Source organism: Xiphophorus hellerii, chromosome 2 (genome assembly GCF_003331165.1).
Source record: "Xiphophorus hellerii strain 12219 chromosome 2, Xiphophorus_hellerii-4.1, whole genome shotgun sequence".
NCBI classification, from domain to species: Eukaryota; Metazoa; Chordata; class Actinopteri; order Cyprinodontiformes; family Poeciliidae; genus Xiphophorus; species Xiphophorus hellerii.
This window is the reverse complement of record NC_045673.1, coordinates 8,870,179-8,891,606: the sequence shown is the minus strand read 5'-3', so window position 1 is coordinate 8,891,606 and position 21,428 is coordinate 8,870,179. Positions and strand designations below refer to the sequence as shown.

At 38.2% G+C, this 21,428-nt stretch overlaps 3 protein-coding genes across 3 annotated transcripts; 1 reads left to right on the top strand and 2 right to left on the bottom strand.

Moving 5' to 3' along the window:
- Positions 1-94: 94 nt before the first annotated feature.
- On the top strand, positions 95-9,788 carry man2c1 (mannosidase, alpha, class 2C, member 1). Its single transcript, XM_032583105.1, has 26 exons — positions 95-302; positions 1,242-1,367; positions 1,466-1,589; positions 1,676-1,746; positions 1,832-2,009; positions 2,092-2,281; positions 2,697-2,803; positions 2,889-2,999; positions 3,209-3,301; positions 3,411-3,527; positions 3,604-3,699; positions 3,785-3,930; positions 4,228-4,351; positions 6,557-6,678; positions 6,764-6,849; positions 6,928-7,074; positions 7,147-7,226; positions 7,303-7,397; positions 7,472-7,576; positions 7,668-7,824; positions 7,909-8,052; positions 8,131-8,240; positions 8,326-8,405; positions 8,477-8,619; positions 9,306-9,409; positions 9,494-9,788. The coding sequence occupies exons 1-26, from the start codon at positions 118-120 to the stop codon at positions 9,603-9,605; spliced, it is 3,153 nt and encodes a 1,050-aa protein (XP_032438996.1). The 5' UTR covers positions 95-117; the 3' UTR covers positions 9,606-9,788.
- Positions 9,746-16,170, bottom strand: neil1 (nei-like DNA glycosylase 1). Its single transcript, XM_032583121.1, has 10 exons — positions 15,983-16,170; positions 14,007-14,488; positions 13,805-13,924; positions 12,768-12,876; positions 12,586-12,679; positions 12,381-12,502; positions 12,269-12,296; positions 10,213-10,283; positions 9,944-10,142; positions 9,746-9,848 (listed from the first exon to the last, which is right to left on the bottom strand). The coding sequence occupies exons 2-10, from the start codon at positions 14,462-14,464 to the stop codon at positions 9,802-9,804; spliced, it is 1,248 nt and encodes a 415-aa protein (XP_032439012.1). The 5' UTR covers positions 14,465-14,488; positions 15,983-16,170; the 3' UTR covers positions 9,746-9,801.
- A 429-nt stretch (positions 16,171-16,599) lies between these two features.
- On the bottom strand, positions 16,600-18,482 carry commd4 (COMM domain containing 4). The gene is made up of 8 exons (XM_032583137.1): positions 18,349-18,482; positions 18,006-18,077; positions 17,861-17,926; positions 17,735-17,774; positions 17,435-17,554; positions 17,165-17,245; positions 16,856-17,032; positions 16,600-16,780 (listed from the first exon to the last, which is right to left on the bottom strand). The coding sequence occupies exons 1-8, from the start codon at positions 18,349-18,351 to the stop codon at positions 16,740-16,742; spliced, it is 600 nt and encodes a 199-aa protein (XP_032439028.1). The 5' UTR covers positions 18,352-18,482; the 3' UTR covers positions 16,600-16,739.
- Between the last annotated feature and the right edge of the window lie 2,946 nt (positions 18,483-21,428).

Below are 21,428 nucleotides of genomic sequence, written 5' to 3'. Positions count from 1 at the left end.
TTGTGACTCATGCGTGACAAAAACGTTGCATTTTGTTATCGAGCAACACTGACATCTAGCGGCCAATATATCTAAATGCAAGAAGAAAATAAAAATCTCTTTACTTCCGGGTTCTGCATGCGTAAATCCTTTGAGCTATACACGTCCAGCTACAGTCCAAACACATTTACCTTTGTGTGTGTGTTTTACTTTTCATTCGTGATGTATCATCTGCCTGTGCTGAAGAACAGACGCACTCTCCTGGAGAGAGCGGAGAAGTTTATATCTGATATTTACTTTACAGACTGCAATCTGAGAGGACGGTAAGGCTTTGTTCATTGAGCTACACCGACCAAATGTCAATGCATAATCACAAAGAGATCAAACACTTTATTTGCGTTTGTTTATATACAGTGACTTGCAAAATTATTAATTCCCCTCAAACTTTTGTCGTCCTAAGTCGCGCATAACAGTGAAGCATAAGGAAAATACTGCCTTTTATTTGTTACCAAAAAAATTGTCACGTGACTAAATGTCTTGACCATTTGAGTCTACAGCACTTTCAACATTCGTTGAAGCTGCAACTGCCAGTTCTTTGTGTTACGACTTTATTAGCTTTACGCATCTAGACAGACACCTGTTTTTCTTTTCGAAATCTGGTAACGTGATCATTGCACCAACAGCACTGTTTTTTCCCTTGAAGCAAATTGAAAATGTGAGTTCTTGTGGTTTTCTTTCAGCAAAGATTTTTGTCTTGCCAGATTTGCAAATATATTTACAGTCGGGGTGCACCAACTGCAGTTTCTGGCCAATCACTGATCTGTAAAAATACTGATCTACTGATTTAAATTTCCTGACTTGCCATTTTTTTTGTCTCGAAAGTAATTAAATATAGCTACAAAGTCTCTTAAGTTGGCAACAGTGGAGTGACTATTGTTACCCAAGTACTTACAGATGTGACCTGGTGACCTCTGTCAGTCTGCCCTCTTTAAATGGCACAGTAAAAGGGGACAGTGGTTGATTTTTAAACCTTTGCAGAGGTAGATGAGATTGGTGGATAATGTTGCTTTATTATGCAAGTTCTGGCCAATCACCAATCTCCTGTAATTAAGGTAATCTGTGCCACTTTATTGCATGAAAGTTTATGCTTTTCACACCACAAATATTAAATACTGAAAATTTGAATAAAGTACCTGTTGCATGCCGCTGTAGCTCTGTCTAAGTAACCTTACTTTTGCTTAATAAATTCTTCATCTTTGCAGTCTATATGGGGAGTCTTATCCACTGGAAACCATCAGCTTCTTCCTGTCTCAGACCAGAATCCCATTTACTGAAGCCTCCAAGCAAAACTTTGCGCCTTATAAAATTGGTGATATCTTTGGACCGACGTAAGTGATGTATTGTCTGATTTCCTTTTGTTTTTATTAGCCCCTAATCTTACACATTCAAAATCCAGGAACTAACTCAATCATGATTGTTGTTCAAGATGGTGGACTTGCTGGTTTAAAGTGTCCCTGACGATCCCTGAGTCCTGGAGAGGAAAAGAGGTCCATCTCCTCTGGGAAAGTGATGGGGAAGGAATGGTTTGGAGAAATGGACAACCAGTTCAGGTAGAGTCGCATCAACTTTTATTAAACTTAAAAATCCACCTGAACCAGATGTAATCTGTGAAATATATGTATTTTGTGCATCACAGGGATTAACTAAAGAGGGTGAAAAGACAAGTTATATCTTGTCTGACTGTCTGAAAGATGAAGAGCCTCACAGGTCAGTGCAGGACTGAAACCTGATTTAAATGCTATTTCTCAAATTTTTGAAATCTTTTTTTTCATGTTCCCATTTTTCTATAAAGCGTCTCCCTATATGTGGAAGTAGCCTGTAATGGGCTTTTTGGCGCTGGTCAAGGATCCATGATCGCAGCTCCAGACCCAAGCAGGATGTTTTCTGTACAGAAGGCAGAATTGGTCATTTTCAACAGAGATGTGCAGAAGCTTCTGACTGAGTTTGAGATGCTTGTTGACATTGTTAAGGTACAATTAATAAACCAGAGCATGATAATACAGGAGTAAGACATTATGAGGGAAAACCTGACTTTCTGCACGTTTTGAACAGGAGCTCGGAGAGGCAGAGCAACGGGGCTACCAGGCGCTCTTCACTGCCAATGAGATGGTGAACCTTTGTGACCCGTTTGATTCCAGCTCCTTTTCCAAAGCTCACAGTCTGGCCCACAAGTTCTTTAACCAGCGGAATGGAGACAGCCAGCATACTGTCCATGCAATGGGTCACTGCCACATCGATTCAGGTCTTCTTTTTTTACTCATTTAATCTCAACTCTAACTATAGTAGTCCATCAAACAAGCACTGGAATACTGCTTTGAATATTTATTTTTAAAACTCATTCTCGAAAACACAAATTTCTACAATATTAATTCATACAAAGAAGTAGAGATGCTTTTTAAACTGGTCGTCAAAACAAAATGCAATCACGGGTAGCTTTAAACAACCTATTTGACAAAATACGTTACCAAGAATGATACCGTCTTCAATGTTTTACTTAATGTGGTGCTATTAAACTGTTTGTCCTTAAATCATGAAACATTGTTGTTTCCAAACTTCTGTGTTGTCTAGAAAAAAAAAAACGTTTTGACACCTGTACCACAACAGAAAAAGTATATTCTCAGCAAGTACATTTAACGTTTCTGCTACTTCGTCCACAGCCTGGCTTTGGCCGTACGAGGAGACGATTCGCAAATGTGGCCGAAGCTGGGTGACGGTTGTCAGTTTAATGGAGAAGAACCCGGAGTTTGTCTTCACTTGCTCTCAGGTTGTTGCACACTAACGTGGATTTTTAAGAAATTTTCCAGATATCTGTAAATATATCCCATTTTCACCCCTTTTGTTTGTCACAGGCACAGCAGTTTGAGTGGGTAAAGAGTTGGTATCCGGGACTTTTCTCCAAGATTCAAGATTACGTGAAGAAAGGCCAGTTCATTCCAGTGGGAGGAACATGGGTGGAAATGGTAAGCCTATTTAGATAAATAGGTAATAGCAGTAAATACTTCTATTATTGCTGCTTCAGCTTTACCCCTACATAAAAACATAAAATAAAAATAGTATTTGTCCTTTTCAGCTGTGTTCAGGCTTGTATAGTTATGTCATCTACAAACCATATATTATGTGTAACCTTTTTATATTAAGCCATAGTAACCACTACATATCTGCCTTAAAGGATGGCAATCTGCCATCAGGTGAGTCCATGGTTCGACAGTTCCTGGAAGGCCAGCGCTTCTTTAATCAGGAGTTTGGCATATATTGCAAAGAGGTAGGATTCTTTATAAATACTAACAAAACTTTACATGATCTTTTGTTAACTAATGGCTGTTATTATTGTTATTATTACAATATTATGATGTCTGATTATTGTTCTAAAGTTTTGGCTTCCAGATACATTCGGATACTCTGCCCAGCTTCCACAAATCATGCAGGGATGTGGCATTTCCAATTTTCTGACCCAGAAGCTGAGCTGGAATTTGGTCAACACCTTTCCTGTAACTATTTTTGCATGTTTTCTGTGAAAACAATTTTTTTAAGTAACTTACATTTTTTTAAATCTTTTTTTCAAAGCACAACACATTTTTCTGGGAGGGTCTGGATGGCTCCAAAGTTTTAACTCACTTCCCACCAGGGAATTCCTATGAAATGAAGGGAAAGATTGAAGATGTGAGTGTGCAGTGTGGTGCATGTAGGTACGATAAATGATGAGCAAGTATATCAGTCTTTCCTCTGTGCTCTACTCCGCCCAAAGCTGGTGAAAACTGTGAAGAATAACAAAGATAAAGGGCGAGCCAATCACAGTGCGGCATTGTTTGGCTTTGGCGACGGCGGCGGTGGCCCTACGCAGCTGATGCTCGATAGGCTCGGCCTGGTGAGGGACACAGATGGACTTCCCAAGTAAGTTCCGGTCTTTCACTTTAAATCATCAGTATGCAACAACAACGGCGCCCAGTCTAAGCAGGAAACACTTCCCACCCTTTAGAATTATGACGCAATACTGTGTCACTTTGCTTTGTGTTTTAAAAGGGTGGTGCAGACCTAGTTAAGTTTACAGGAAAATAAAGCAGATCTGCTGTCATTGTGCAATACTTTAGTTTTCCAGTGCCAATAAACGTCATGGTTAGTTCGAGGAAATAATACTTAACGTTGAAACTATATAATGACTTCCATACCCTTGTTATGGGCTTTTCTCAGGGTCCAGATGTCCAGTCCTTCAAAGCTTTTCTCGCAGCTGCAGGCTGACTCAGGGCTACTGTGCACTTGGACCGGAGAGCTCTTCCTGGAACTGCATAATGGCACCTATACCACTCAGGCACAGGTAGAGTCAGAACAGAGGCTGCGTCCACAGTCAAGGCTGAGTTGTTTGTTAGAATTAAAATTAAAGCTTCTAACAAGGAAAAATAAATATGTTGAGCAACACAAGTTGAGACTACATTTTTCAACTGCTACATTTCTTGCCACACATTCTCAACTGAATTTAGGTCTGCCAAACATTTTTTATAACGTCCTACTCCAGATGATTGTATCAGGGTTCACAGACTTCGATTTAAAGTATCAGAATTTAATGTAAGACACTCTAGTTAAGATAGTTTTATAGACTTGAAAATGGAGCTGTCTAAGTTAGGCTTGTTGCGATAAACAATAAATCAATTAATCACACGATAAATATAAATGATTAACCTCATTTTAATTTATCGACCTGTCCAGGGTGTACCCCGCCTCTCGCCCGAAATGTTCGCTGGAGATAAGCACCAGCACCCCTCCCGCCCCCACTAGGGACAAGGGTGTTAGAAAATGGATGAATGGATGGACTTTATCTGGATGTAAAAAGACTTAACTCCGGTGTTCCCCACTGATGCCTCCCATCCTAATTTACGTAGTAAGGAAGGAGTGAACTATTGCATCAGGTAGTCAGGGCGTGCATCATTTTGTACTTTGGCAGCACTAGAGCCCCATGAGGAGTAAGGAAGCTAAAGAAACACTATCTGGTATTGGGGACAAAAACTCAGATAGAGCTGGTTTCAAAGCTGAATGCAACTGCAGCAGTATGGGAGCATTTTGGATTCAAATTAAATGGCCGGGGTGAACTGCTGAAGCTTTGCGAGCCGGTATGTCACATTTGTCATAAATCAATAGCAACCAAGAGCGGTGGATGACACCTAAACGGAATCATCCAAAGAGGTTTTCCCAGCTGGGGAAAAAAAAGTGCAACCGGTGGGCCGTCTCCATCTTCAAGTAAGCATGTTTTTTTCTTAAAACTTGAGACAAAGACTGAGGGATTTTGCAAATATAAATACAGGATGCAATGTATGCAATTATAGGCTTAAATTTGTAACAGGTAGGGTGAGCCAACTGTTAACGTACAAAAATGATGTTGCAAAGTGGTGCCTGCTCACAGACAGCGTAGTTCGCTTAATTGCTAAAGAGATGCCACCGTTTAATATTGTTGAAAAGCCAACATTTCGAAAAATTTTTCAAACAGTTGATAGACAGTACGAAGTTCCCAGGAAAACATATCACAAACGGCGATTCCACAACTGTACAACAGCAATAAAGAGGACATACTTAAGGAGAAAAAAGTCTTTTCATTATACTCTGCTATGTCGGATATGTGGTCAAGTTCAAATATGACCTTGACCATACACTATTTAGCTGCTGACTAGACCCTGCACTCTAAATGTTTAAAAACCAGATAACCATACTGCTGACACCCTTGGAGAAAACCTGTTACCTTTCACTTTTTGTTTATACATGGGCAGTTTTGCCCATCTCCTCTATCTAAATCTAATGATTATTGAAAGGCAATATAGTATACAGACTTCATAATCTGTTCTCTTTTGGTAATGTAGTTTTTATTTCCACTTTGGTTTTATGTTGCTTTTAGTTTTTATTCATGTGGATTTTTTGTTAACAGAGACTGAGAGTCCATTTTATTTTTGCTTTTGGTTGTTTTGTTTAGTTTGTTTACCAGTTCCAGTGTTAAGTGTTTTTTTTGGAAATGGAATGTATCTATCTTTGGAAGGATGTACTTGCATTATTATGTGATTACCATTACATCAGTGTGAAATGTGTCCAAACAATATTTAATGCAATATTTTTTGAGACATTTAATTGCTCAGCAAAATTTGTTAATATGACAGGCCTAGTCTAAGTTGCTCAGATCGAAAAAATCTGGACAGGGTTATTCTGATAAATAGCCCATTATCACAATTATGAATTGAAAACTAAGTTTTCTGTTGTTCTGTTTAACAAATTTTGGAGTATACTGATAAAGCCCAGTGAGGTTCAAGATTTCTTACTCAAAACTCAGAATTTGAGTTTGGAAAAGTATGGGATTCTGAAATCGAAATGTTGTCGGTTCTCTAATAAACATTTTGAATGTTTTGCCTGTCAAATTTAAAATAAGCATAGATGTAGCTTTAACACACTCATGCGTCACAAGACGACAGTTTTGAGTTTCTAGACACTGAACTATGGTTTTTTGCATCACTGCGTTCCGGATGTTGTTTTTTTTTCTCTGCAGATTAAACGCGAGAACCGCCAGTGTGAGACTTTGCTTCATGATGTCGAGGTGGCCAGCAGCTTGGCCCTCTGCCGAAGCGAGATGTTTCTTTATCCTGCAGAAAAACTGCAGCGCCTCTGGAGGTTCAAATATAACTTCAGATTCAATCAGAAGTATTATAAAACACAATTATTATTTTAATATTTGTGTTTTTTTTTTCTCTGAAAGGCTTCTTCTCCTAAACCAGTTCCACGATGTGATTCCTGGAAGCTGCATAGGGATGGTTGTGGAAGATGCTCTTAACTATTATAAAGGTACAATGTTTAAGATAGGAGTTTTGTTTTTACATTTCAGACATATCTTGGGTACAATATTTCTCCATCCTATTGAAGATATCAGAAATGACGGTGGGGTCCTTCTGCGGGAGGCATTGGAAGCCCTGGAGCCAAAAGGAAGCTCTCCTGGTGTGTTTAACTCTCTCCCCTGGGAGCGATGTGAAGTCGTTCAGATTACAGATGGACCAGACAGTTCCAAGCTAGGTAAGCTTAATATTCAGAATATTTAGGTTCTTCAGGTTTAAAGTTAAAACCTTCTGCTCTGTGGTCCTGCAGCTCTGGTGACCGCTCCCAGCGTCGGCGTGGCTCCTGTCAAAGAAACGCAGCCTGCGACTCCAGTCTCTGTCACTCCTCAGGTATTCGCTACAAAGAAATCTACATCAGCACTGTTCACATTTTATATTTCTAACTGAGTCCTGTGCATGTTTTCAGGCAGATGGCAGGGTCCTTATGGAGAATGGGATTTTACAAGCAGTCATCAGCAAAGATGGCACACTGGCATCACTGTGTTTAATCAGTGCTAACAGGTAAACTTAGACCATAAGTTTACTCTTATATGTAATCTGTTGGCATATCTAATAACGACCACTGACGCTTTCAGAGAAACCATTTCTGATGGCTCTTCTGGAAACCAGTTTGTCATATTCGACGATGTCCCCCTGTACTGGGACGCATGGGATGTGATGGACTACCATCTTCAGACAAGGTCTCATCACTGTCACTTTGTTACAAACATCACAGAGTTAGGAGGAATGTGTTTTGAAAGATTGTGAAATCTAAAAAAACGAACTCTTTAGGAAGCCAGTAGTGGAAGTGGTGCAGCCTGTCCAGGTAGCGTTCCCAGGAGGAGTCAGAGGCAGTGTCAGCTTCACCCTGAGGATCAGCGATAAAAGCACCATCACACAAGAGATCATCATGGATGCTATGTGTCCCTACATCAAGTTCAACACAAAGGCACCCTGATTTCTGATACAGCTTTCGTTTCTCTCTAAGATCTCTTTGTTTGTCCATCTGAAGAATACATCTGTGTAATTCCAGGTGCAGTGGGCAGAGTCGCACAAGTTTCTCAAAGTTGAGTTTCCTGTGCGCGTACGAAGCCCGAATGCGACATATGAGATTCAGTTTGGTCACCTGCAGAGACCCACACACTGGAACACATCGTGGGACTGGGCTAGGTTTGAGGTATGGCAGTAAAAAGTCATGCATCATTTCTTGTTAGTCATGACCACATCATTGTTTTTAATGTGTTTTCTTACCAAGGTTTGGGGTCACAAATGGGCCGACCTATCAGAGCACAACTTTGGAGTGGCACTTCTGAATGACTCCAAATATGGTTATTCAATCCACAAGAACACAATGACTCTTTCCCTGTGAGGTTTCCTGTTTTTGTTTTACCTCATAATACCGGTTGAGACAAATTTAGCGTTTAATTGTTGTAATTGCTATTTTTTTTAGACTGAGAGCACCAAAGGCACCGGACGCTACTGCCGACATGGGGAATCACCAGTTCACATACGCCATCATGCCCCACTCAGGTAGGTCTGGTTTGTTTCTGATGTAAGCTGTTACAAAACAGACCCTCGTTAAACATATGTGTCTTTTACAGGATCCTTCCAGGATGCTTCAGTTGTTCAGTGTGCTTACAGCCTCAACTACCCTCTGAGGCCAATCCAGTGCCGCCCTGACTCTGCACCCTGGAGTGCCTTTTCCCTCAGTCCATCAGCAGTCGTCCTGGAGACCATTAAACAGGTATTACATTATTAGCCAAGCTCCAAAACAGAAAGTGATTTATGAAACAGTATCTTGTGAAAATGTTCACGTCTCATGAACCTTTCTAGTTTTGAACATGTTACAAAGCTTGATGTACCTTATTGGAATTTTATGTCACAGAGCTACACAAAGTAGTGCATAATTTTCAAGTGGAAAGAAAATCTGATTTTCAAATTGTTTTTAAATTATTATTACTCCAACTTTCCTAAATACAATTTAGCACAACCACTAACTAAATTAACACAGCAAGTCATCCCGATCACCTCGTCCCCAAAGTAAAACACGGTGGTGACAGCATCATGATGAGGGAATAGTCCTCCTCAGATGGGTGAAGCTAAATACAGAGTAATCCTGGAAGAAAGGAGCAGTAAGGTTTCTAAAGGTTCACCTGCCAATAACATAAAATATACAGCCACAGCTACAATGTATTGGTAGGGATTCGTTTATTTCAAACTATACTATATAGATCACCTTTTGTAGTATCCGGAATAAATTTTGATAACTATTTTAAAGGTGACGACAAATTACTGTGTTGTAGAGCAGTAAAAAACAGTAAAGATTTTTTTTGACAACCCCTGGCATCCCTTAATATATTCCCATTCAAAGCTTGAAAATTTCAGGGAAAGTTTGTTTAACAGGCTCTGAAGTGTCGTTTGCTTTAACAGGTAGAGGATGGAAACGGGAACCTTGCCGTGCGTCTCTATGAGTCCAATGGGAGCAGTGTTACTGCAACTCTACGCAGCGACCTTCCAGTTAAGGAGGCATGGCAGTAAGTGCTTCTAATTTCGGTTTTTATTATGGTCCTCTATGCTCATTTGGAATGATTTCATAAGAACAATGCCATTTCTTTCAGCTGTGATTTGTTGGAGAGGCGAGACCCCACCCAGCCAGCACACATCACATCTGAGGGAATCTCTCTGAACTTCAAACCCTTTCAAATTGTGACGCTTCTGCTCTGCTTTTGATTTATTCCAGAATGTTTTAAACTCAGAGGACTTGAAAGAGGGAATATTTGGTGTAATTCTACTAAAACAATGTGATCACTTTGCAATGAATGAATAACCACATTTTTCTAGCATTTTTTTAAAATGAGTTTTTATTTTTTTTAAAATATATATATATAAGTATAAAATTGTTTTACAGAAAGATTTGGCTCCACGTTTATTTGCTGTTTTTTCTGGTTACTCTCCCACTTCGTCTCTCTTTGCCTGCAATAACAAGCATGAAAAAGAATTTTCAAACTCTACATCGTTTTACAAAAAAATAAAGCATTTTTAAATGTGTTATAATCCCAGGTGTTTACCTGCAGCAGGTTCCACGCTGTTGCTTTTCTTTCTACGTGCAGTTGACTTGGTTTCACTCTGCTGTGTTTCTTCCTGAGTCTTTTCAGCTTTTCTTCTCTTTGAAACAACTTCCTTCGGATGTGTAGGGTTTTCTTTGGGGGATGGTTCCTTTTTGACCACCCTCTTTTTTGTTGTGCTCTCTTTCATGCTTTTGGCCACCTGAATAAAGGAAACTAGTGCTATTAACAGTTCACACAGATTAAGGCTTTGAGCAGTTAGTGACCTTTACCTTTTTCTTGTCTGTATAATCATGGTCATCATCTTTCTTTGCCCTCTTTTTTATCTTGGGTGATTTTGAATCTTCAGAGGGGGAAAAAGCGAGTTATGAATGATTCAGTTGTTACACTTACTCAGCCTCTTCGGTAGAAATTACAGAATCATTATTCTGTAATTTCTTTGCAACAAATGTATAATCATAAATAATGCCCTTAAGTAGTTCATTTTCATAACTGCATATTCTGGCATTTTAAAATAGAGCACAAAAACAATACTCGAATAAAGTGACTGTAGATTGTCCCTTATAGTAAAAATTTGAGACTGGCTTTCCTATTAAGCATTGATTTACTAATGTAAAGGGATTTCCTCCAGTTGCAATCCTCTTGTGCTGCAGATAACAGATAAGCTTTGCAGGACGGAGCCTCATTATGTACCTTTTTTGTTTGTTTTTCTTACACTTTAGCCCATATTTCAATCAGACTGAGATCCTGTTTGTTGTTAAAACTTGAGTTAATTCGCCTTTCCTGAACAAAAGTTAATGCTCTACACTCAGCGGTAGGATAATCCTGAAATTATTTTGTTGCACCTTTCTACTGATGGTGGGAGCACAGTGTCAAAACTGTCATTGTCCACCTGTGTATTCACTGTATATGTCCTGCATGCATACCTTTATCATCAATGATGACATTTTTAGGAGAATTTTAAAATTGAAAGGATCTGAAGTTAATTTATATCAGTAAGTCAATAAATAAATCACTCATAATTCAAGTGTTTATCCATTTGATTTATGGTTACATAGTTTACTGTTTATGGCTAAGAAGAAACTCAAAGTTTACTTTTTTCAGAAAAGATTACTATAGAAAAATACTGAAATATTATAATATGGCCTGTCAAATCTGAAGTCTTTTATGGGGTTGACTTTGACAGTTGTCCAGTCGACAGTCACAAGCACTCAATTACAAAACAAGTTGGCTTCTTATGGAGTGCTGGGAAAGAAAGTGGCAGGAAAAGTGGATAAAAAGGGCGTATGCAAACACAGGGGGAACTGCAGCCTTGACAGAAAAAGCACTAAAGCCCATTCAAGAGTTTCAGAAAGGCTCAAAATATTTCGACTGCAGACTTCCGGAGGCCTAAAACACACAGACAAATTCCAGAACAAATGCTACACCTGCACATTCCTTGTGTTCAGGAACTTCTTAATCAGAGGCAGATGATGTGAAAAAGGACTGTTCTGCTCTGTGGAACCAACATTCTCTAAGTAAAGCGACCAGATTCTACAAGAAAAATGAAGAAGCCTGAAATCTGAGTTACTGGTGTGAAGCTCCCATAGATGACTGTCATCTGCTGATGTTGGTCCACTTTATTTCATCAAGTCCCAAGTCAGGACAGTGCTTTTTTAACATTTCATCAGTGTCGCAGGCAGACTGACTCCATTCCACACTGCAGTGATGCAGTACTTCATGCAAAAAGGAGCTGCGACCAAGTATTGAGTACATGTACTATACAGTTTATTGATATACTTTTAAACAGGCTGACATATCTATTTTACAAATGTCTTTGTGTTTTTAGTCGTATATAATATTCTAATAAGTGAAACTGAATCTAGGAATTTCTTTAGGTGTAATCATCAATAATAATCACAATGCCCAAAAATGAACACTTGAAACACACTGTGTGAGTATGTTTCACTGTTTGAAATAAATGACTGAAATAAATTTACTTTATAGTATTATTCTAATTTACCTTGATATACCTATACCTAGATTTTTTCTGTTTTACAATGTAAACGTAAATTTTAGACTCAGGTGATTGTGGATTTTCCTTCAATACTTTCAACTTTAAGCTCTATTGTTAAGGCTCTGTCTTCAGTCAGTCAGTCAGTCAGTCAGTCCTCTTGTGTTTTAGAATGCAATTTAAAGGGATTTCCATATTTTCATTCAGATTTTGCAATGTTTTCCCCTGTACCTGGTCTCATCAAAATAACAACAGCAATGTCATTTAGTTATTTTTAGGTATGTTTTAAAAAATCACTGTGTTCTGAGAGTTATGCATTCAGGTGTAATATTTACCTTTGGGTGCCATGGGCCCTGGGTCTCCCTGGAACAGAGCAGAATCTTTAATTTTTACAATAATTTGAAACTTCATTCTAAAAAAAAACACTTAATTGTCCCATTTACTCGCCTTAAACCACATTGTTCTGCCATTGTGGTCCCGAACTGATTTCATTCCATCAACATAATAACACCGCAGCCATGCCTCAAAGGCAGAGTAGTCCATCTTCTCAGGGTCGTAGCCCTTACCGCCTATTGCAGAAAATTTGTCATAAGTAGATATTTATCTTAAGATTGTAAGGGAGGAACTGGACAGGAAATGAAAGAGAGCACACCTAAGTTGACGACCTCCAGAGGAACTGTATGACAAAGTCTGAGGACATCCCCTGCCTCCCGTTTAATTGCTTTCTTTTTAGCCCTCTCTGGAGTCTTTTAGGAAGATTAACAGTAATTCATGTCAGAAAAAAAAATGCTGAAGTTTCTCGGGAAAACAAAAGTGAGCCCGTTTCTTTTTCACCTTTGTGTCTGCGATCTCGTCTTTCACTGGTTTCCCGTTCTCAAATTCATCTTCTAACTGAAGGCCTTCCAGTGCGTCCCTCGCACACACAAACGGTGGGATATTCAACCTACGACAGAAGCAAATACAGTACTGCAATTGTTCGACAAAACAAAATAAAAAAACTGGAGACGTGCCATTCCCATACAGAGACAAAAAGCCTTTCATATTGAGAGTCTAGGAGACTAAAGTAACTTGTGAGAAAATGAGAATATGTGCTTGGTTCAGTCTGTTTTTCCAATGAACAAGGACACCCTGTTTCTTCCAGGAAGAAGCTTGGATGAAAGGAACCTTTCCAGAAACAAGAAGATATTTAGTCTGCCACAAACCGGATTTATTGCTTTTAATTTCATTTGTTTAAAGAAATATTTTTGAATATATGTAAATGTTATAAAGCAGCCTGACGTGATAATTACCCTCAATAACAAATGGAGGGAAAGTTAATCTTACTTAAACTTACTTAGTTTACTTTATCTTCCTAATTTAATTTAAAAAATTAAACATGTTGGATAAATTCATTAAATGTTTGCATTTCAATCTCTGATTTTAGATGATTATAGGTCCAAACTTAGAACTATTTCTCCACTTGCTTCAAAAATGTTATTACAAAAGACCAATATCATAATGGGATTTTTAGTACAAGAATCTTCTATAGCATGTGTCAACTCAATATTGGTTTGGGCTTCTTTTGCGGTGTGGAATGGAGGTGATCGTAACGGTATATAATAAGTTGAGCTTACTTTGTAACTTAACTTACTGAAATGTCACACATGCATTTTTTATGATAATTTTTCAACTTGGACAATGGACCTGCAGATTGTTAATCAGGAACAAATTATTTGAAGATTAATAGCTAAAACTTGGTAAATATTACAGGATTGTTGCCAGAGCGGCGTTTCTTATAATTTGGATTTGTGAGCATGTTGCTTTAGTGTTTAAAAACGTTCTGAGCTTAAGTGTGTGGAATATATCATGTTATTTTCATGCATGTTCATCACCTGTACAGGATTTCAGCTCTCAAATAGTTCCCAATACCATTGAAGTACTTTTGGTTCAGCAGGATCTCACAAATCGGGCGATCAAAAGCCCGATCGCTCAGATGAGACAAGACATTCTCCCTGCAAAGATGATTGCAAAGATCAATCTGAAAGCAGAATTTGGGATAAGTTGGTGACCAGTGACATTCTCAGCATTACAAACCTGAAACTCTTGTACTCAAACATGATGCAGGGCCCTCTGTCAGGCTGCCAGGTTCCATTGGGTTGCCAGCTGCCAAACCTTCGTGTGTCTACAAAGCTCAGCACTCTGCGAGGCTTCTCCTTAGTGTAGAAACGTAGATGGGCATGTTTAGGAACTTCTTCTTCTGACGTAAAGCGGAAATAACCCGACATCCCGAAGCGAAAGACTATGTCCATATGTTGATCCGCTTGTCCACCTTTCGATCGCCGGTTCCCTTCATCGTCACTCTTCATGGGCGTTAAAGTCAGCTTCACTTCCTTCCCTCTGGAAGTGGCTGTGATGCGGTATGAATCACAGGTGAAGGCCACTTCTGGACATTTGCTGACTTCAGATTTTATAACCGTTCCACCAAAGACCATTCCATCGCACATTTTGTTGACATACAGGCTGGCCAAGTGGAGTTCGGGTCCCTCAGGCATTTTGATGGAACAAGTGCAGATGTGCTGCAGAAGAAGAGAATCGGATAATAATAAATAGAGTACCTTCCAAAAGTATCCGCTGAACATTTAACTTTTTTTTTTTAGAACCACATAGGGATTCCTATGTCAAACTCAAATTAGTGAATAGTTATAAAATGGAAAATGTGAATCTATTTTGGAGGTTTTTTTAACAAATAAAAAACATTTTGTTTTCCATTAATTTGAATCAGATCCCTAATTCAATACATTTTAGAATCATGTTTTGCTGCAAATACATCTGTGTTTTGAGTTCATTCTCAACCAACTTGTGTTTGCCCATTCTTTTTTGCAAAATAGCTCAAGCTCAATCACACTGAGTGTTGTGTCTTGACAGCCATATGCAAATCTTGCCATAAATTCGCACCTAGATTATAGTATGGACTTTGACTGGGCCTTTCTAGCATATGAACAGACTTTGATCTTGTCTGGGGTTGTTGTTTTGAAGGTGAAACTCTGACCCAGTGTCTTTTTGAGCTTCTAGTTGAGGGGCCTTCAGATCTGGGCTTTGAGGGTCAGTGTCCTGCATTTTAGAACTTTCTAAAGAGAAGCCTCCTGTCTCAACTATGTTTCTCTGTAGGGATGGTGTGTTCAGAGTGATGTCCAGTTAGCCGTCTCCCACACGTATTTACATGTAGACCAAAAGCTCTATTATACTTGGTTTTCAAGTATGCATGGAATTTGCATTTTATCCCTGAGCATGTATGGGTTCTCTCCAAATACACTGGCTTCCTCCCACAGTTCAAAAATATGACCTGGAACAGCTTTATTCTTGACACTCTTCCATAACGGACAGATTTGTGGAGTTTTTTTTTTTTGTTGTTGTTGTTTGTTTGTTTAAGTTGTCCTATCAGCACATTATTCACATCCAGGTGCCATGAGTACTAGCTGCTTCTATAATTAATGCTCTCCAACTAAGTAGTGTTTTCCTTCCAATTGTGTTAGTCTATCAGACAGATTGTCAATAAAATACATTGGGGTTTGTCGCTGTTGTAAGACTATGGAAATTATAAGCAATCAAGCAAGCTCACTAAAAGCAGCACTTTGAGCTGCTTTTAGTATGGAGTGCTTTTTACATCAAATTGATTGGTTGATTTGTAGCACATTTCAGCAGCAATGTACTTCGAAGTGCTTTACATCATTAAAACACACACACCCCAAAAAAGCAAAAGCTAATGTTGTAAGGCACTAAATATCATCTGTCACAATGAAACAAAACACGGAGTCCATTGATAAATAACAAACTTTATACTGTAGCCCCCCTCCTTGTGCTGGAAGAAGTGATAGTATGGACTAGCAAATCATCCAGCAACCCTCCAAAAGCCTCAAATTAAGCTGATTTCTAAATATTTTTACAAACCATCTGAAATACAGATGCACACTAAACATTTTTTTCTTTGTTTAACCCGAGCAATGCTTTCTGTGTAGTGTAAAGAAACAATGCATTTATTGTGGAATTTGACATACGCGTGCAGCACTCACCCAAACCAGGAAGTCGCTTCCGGGTAAAAACGGGGATTGTTTAAAGCGGACACAACTGCTGCGACATATATTTCAACGAATATATGCTTTCTTGTTGCTAATTTGTATAAGATATACCCGAAGACCTTTGCAGCATGAGTTAGTAACCAAACAAGTTGTGCAATCGCTGTCGCTCCGAGATGATGAATCTCGCGAGATGTTGCTTGTGTTTAGTAAAGGAAAAAAAATCTTAACATGCAACATTCTTTATCTTTTCAACAAATTGAAATAGTTTTAAAAATAAATTAAGTTTGTATTTTTAAGCAGTTTTTTCTTTCTTTTTGCAGAAAAGGTACCCCAGATAAATTATGTTTACATCTAAACCAGATGCTTTATGGGATATGTAGGAGATGAATGCGAAAAGTTGCGTTAACTTTTTTAATTTGCTTTCTTTACAACGATGCATTTAAAACAACAAAAAAATTATAGACGATTCAAATAAAATCATGTCAAAAATTATAATTATTACAAAAAAGAAAAAATGCCTATGTGTATTTTTAGTTAAGGGATAAATTATAGCAGGAAACAAATTCCACCAAATACTAGCAAGGTGAAATACACAACTAAATATCAGTACATTCAAGTAAGAAATTAAACTTTATTTTAACATGAACAAATTCAAGCAAATAATACTGTACAAGATACAAATATGGCACTTTTGGCAGTTCATCAGCATCATTTGTATCTCGCTCCTGATCAAAGGTTTGTTCTTCATTCTTCATTGTAGTGCATTCATCATGGCCTGTGCTTGTTTGAGCTCTGTGAAGCAGACACCACATTATTATGGCAATCAAAAAAAAAAAAAAAACATGATAAGGGGTAAAAAATACTAACCAGTAAGCAAAACTCTGAACTTATCCGGAGAAACGGAGACTACGGTTGTGTCAGAGGAGCCTGGCTCTGCTCCTTGTGTCTGCAGTTTAAGTTGTACCAGGGGTTCATTTACTTCTCTTAATTCACTGGAGCTCAGAGTGTAATCGACACGCCAGGACACTGAGTCGAGTCTTCTCACTGCAGTTCATAACAGGGCAAATTGCACATCTCAGTGAATGCTCAGTCAGCAACTTCAAAGCAGACAGCAATCGTCATCAAAAACGTTCGCTTTCTATTTAATAAAGAAGGGAGGCTGACATAAAGACTTACATCTCAAGCTGGTATCTCTTAGTTTGTCTTGAAGAGCAGAATGCTTGTCTTCATAGGACTTACAAAGCCCTGTGGCATGTTCTGTGGAAATAATTTTTTTTAAATAAATAGATTTAAAGAACAGATGCATTTTTATGACAAATAAAAATTTAAAAACCCTACTGACCTTAGCATTTGAGGAAAAACAACAGCATTGAATCATAAAATATTGTCTTAATGGACCACAAAAACTGCTGCAGTCCAGCAGAAAAAAAAAAGCCAAGCACGAACCTTTAGGCAAGCCAAGTTGCTGCAGCTCACTGGACAAAGACTCGCTATCAACATCATGTTTTGCAGCACTGGACAAAATAAAGCTGAGCACTGCCACAGTAGCTTTGATGTCTCCGCTTTCTAAAAAACAACAACAACAAAAAAACAATATCATAAATGCTAAATGATCATTCAACGTTAAATAAACATACTCCAGTGCAAAAGTTTTGCATTCATTACATCAAGCATGTTCCAGAGTAACAACAGGAGAAATAACATGCAATCTGATAACAGTTTTAAATGCACTGAGGAGACACATACCAAACTTTGCATCTGCAGTCAGCTTTCCAACTTTGTCGTACTGCAATAAGACGGCACATAGAACTGTTAAGTCCGATGTATACTATATATTTAGATGATTCTGAGTAAGTGTGTCTAACATCTTACATCTATACCCTCGCCCAGTAAATCCTTCAACACTTGAGCACACAGGAGTTTCATCTTCACACTCGACTGTATGAAAATGGAGTAGAAAATTAGCATTTTATATTACACTTCCAGAGCAATCCTGAGTATCTACTTAGCTACTTACAATCTTTGCTAATGTGCTGATTTCGGCCAGAACCCAATCTGGGCAGTCCAGATCCCCACAGAACCGGAACCGCTGCAGAACACAGACAACGGTATGAGTTGTTCAGCAACAAACAAGATTTACTTACTGTGACAACAGCAGGTTTGTGTCACGGGATGCTATTGTTATTAGCTTAGCATGCTAGCTACATGAATGCTATCTTAAATGGCGACTCTGCTCAGTTGACTTAAATAGCATTAAAACCGGTGAAAGACATGCAGCGCCATGTTTTCTGCTAATTTTGCTAAATCATAAATAGAAACTATTTAGTAAAAAATAACAATTATCATGAATGGGTTATTACCATTTGAGTAGCTCACTGGACGGAAGTTCGTTTCTGATCAGACAGTGACGTTTCAAGACGTGACAGTTTGATTCTTCAACCGTACGTTTTGGCACCACCCCATATACTCTGCGTGAGGTAAAAAGAAAAAAAAAAGGTTTTAATAATTTAACCTGGACAAAACGTGACAAAACATCAGTCAAGAGGTGACCCAATATGGTGACTGTTATTGTAGTATGGTGAAGTGTGACGTTTAAGAAGATGTCTAATGAAGTTTAGATATCTGAATACATTAAACTGATTGGCTGATTTGCCTTTTGCGTTAACAAGCATCTGACTAGACATATAAAATGGTTTTGGAATGTTTTAATTCTTTCCTCAAAAATTCTCTTGGGCATGCGTATCATCAACTTTGTGATAAGATAAGATAGATAAGATAAGATAAGATAAATCTTTATTGTCATTGTCACAAGGACAACGAAATTCAAAGGGTGCCATCAGTCGGTGCACATGCCCAAAAACAAAAAATAACTGTCTCACAATTCACACACAACGCAAGAATCAACAAACAACTGGCAAAAAAAAAAATAAGAACAGCCACATTCTCACATACATCATTTATGATGATTAATGGTTGTTTTTGATTGCATTTAGTTTTGTAATTGCTATCGGGTAGAAACTGTCTCTGAGACGGTTGGTTCTTGTTCTGGTTGCTCTGTATCTTCTGCCTGAAGGCAGCATGTCCGGGGTGAGAAGTGTCTTTTGTGATGTGTTGTGCTTTTCTTAGACAGCGGTCGCTGTGCAGGTCCTCCAGTGAGGGGAGAGGGCAGCCAATGATTTTTTGGGCTGTATTCACAACCCTTTGGAGAGCTTTCCTTTGAGCCGTAGTGCTGCTGTTATACCATACGCAGATACAGTAAGTCAGTATGCTCTCTATGGAGCACTTGTAGAAGGACACCAGCAGCTTCTCCTTGATGTTGTTCCTCCTGAGAACCCTCAGGAAGTACAGTCTTTGCTGGGCCTTTTTATCAGCTCGAAGGTGTTCATGTTCCATGTGAGGCCCTGCTCAATGTGGACCCCCAGGAAACGGAAATCAGCTACCCTCTCCACACATTTTCCCCCAATGGTTAGTGGTGTAATGTCCGTTTTATTCCTCCTGTAATCTATTATGAGTTCTTTTGTCTTTGAGTTGTTGAGGAGCAGATTGTTCTCCCTGCACCACTGCAACAGCCGCTACCATCTACTGTTTTTGGCATAATACCAAAAACAGTAGATGGTGTGTTTGGAAAAAAAAAAAAAAACTGCAGAGTTTTCAGTTTTAGCCAATGTTCTGTTTGTTAGGAGGGCTTGAATCTCAAATCAGTGCTGGAACAACTAACTCCATGGGTCCCTATTTGGTTGTCCAGTAGTAATGTTCCATGTTTTCAGAAAGCTCTCTCATAACATTATATTCATTGATCGCAAACTAAAAGAAGCGTGGAAAACTGTGCAGCACAGCATTCTGTCAAATGTATTACAGCGATAATGTGAAATCGAAAACAATGCATTCAAAAACGGAGAGTTTATGAAATTATTCCAAAATTTAGAATCACAAAGACCAGTAAGGCATTTTAAACAGCAAGAAACCCTAAGTGTAATTTGATACTTTTACAGGCCTCAAGATAAGCTTCCTTTGGTAATGGATTTTACTGACCACTATAGTACAAGAAAGATTTTAGTAACTCATTATTATTTTAAAGAGCAACTCTTTTAAAATTCTTTGTTTTCCTGACAGCATTTGGAAGAGCTATGGCCTGTCTAAAGGGGCAAAATTAAATAAGTTTATACTTCATTAAATCATTAATTGAATGTGTCATTAAATAAATAAATAAATGCTTAGTTAAATTTTGAAGTAATTTATTTAATAGGGCTAGGGTTAACCTGCCAATCAAAGTTGAAGGGCGGGGCAATTGGCGGGGCTACCTCTGAGATCTACGGACCCTGTTGCTGAGAATCCAAGATACAAACAGACAAACTGATCGTCTTCCTGGTTGTTGCTGCCCTCCGCAAGAACGTGACTGATAAGGAGCTTTGTCATCAAGAGGAAGCTTTGAGTAGAGATGCTGCTCTTCTGCATCAAAATAAATGACATGAGGTAGTTTGGGTATTGGTGTAATCTTTCTGTGCTTTCCTCTAGAGATTTTAATTTAATTCAATTAATGAATTCAATTAAACACTCAAATGCCATTTCAATGCAACTTTAGGTGATTACCAACTGCAGTCGGTAATCACGGTAGCCTGGATGGATGGATAGAAAGACTGACTGACTGTCTATTGGACTTTTTCACCTCTAGGTCAACTCTGTAACTCTGACCTTCAGTTGTATCCTTCTCTGAATGGATAAATATTTTGTTCCTTACTTACTTTTTGTAAATTAGCAATTTTTAACAATGGCTTAACTGGAAATGAATCAATGTTGACGTAAAGTAAAAAAAAAAAAATCCTGATAAACTGTAACCTTCTTATTCCCAGACAGATTACAAGCATTGAGCTTAGTCCTGCTGACTCAACTGTCAGGTTTTATGTATTGAATTAGCTAAAAATGTCTCACACTTTGTATTTTTTTTAAACTTGAAACTCACTTTTAAAATCATTTAGATTTTAACTTTGACCTGAATTGTAAGTTGTGTATTACAACCAATGTTTAAGTTCACAAGTAAAACATGCGATCAGTTTCTGACAGCTTTATTTCTTAAAATACAAGAAATAAACTGTAGTTTACATATCTACTAGTATTGCAGCATGTTCATTTTCTCACCACATACACATAAATTCCCAGAAATCAGAAAAAAAAAACTTTTACAATTTATTTTCTTTTTTTTATATAATCACAAATTAAATAGGTTATTACTGAAGCAATATGAACATTTCACAATGTCAAGTTGTCATAACGAAGACATTCTGAATAATGTCAACTTTGTATTAAAAGTGTCATGATATACCGAATATTTATGACAACAGTCATAAATATTCATGAAGACTTATTCATGTTCATGACAGGTGTTATGTCATGTTTATGAAGGTGTCATGACACTCTTATTCACAACCCCATCTCGCAACCT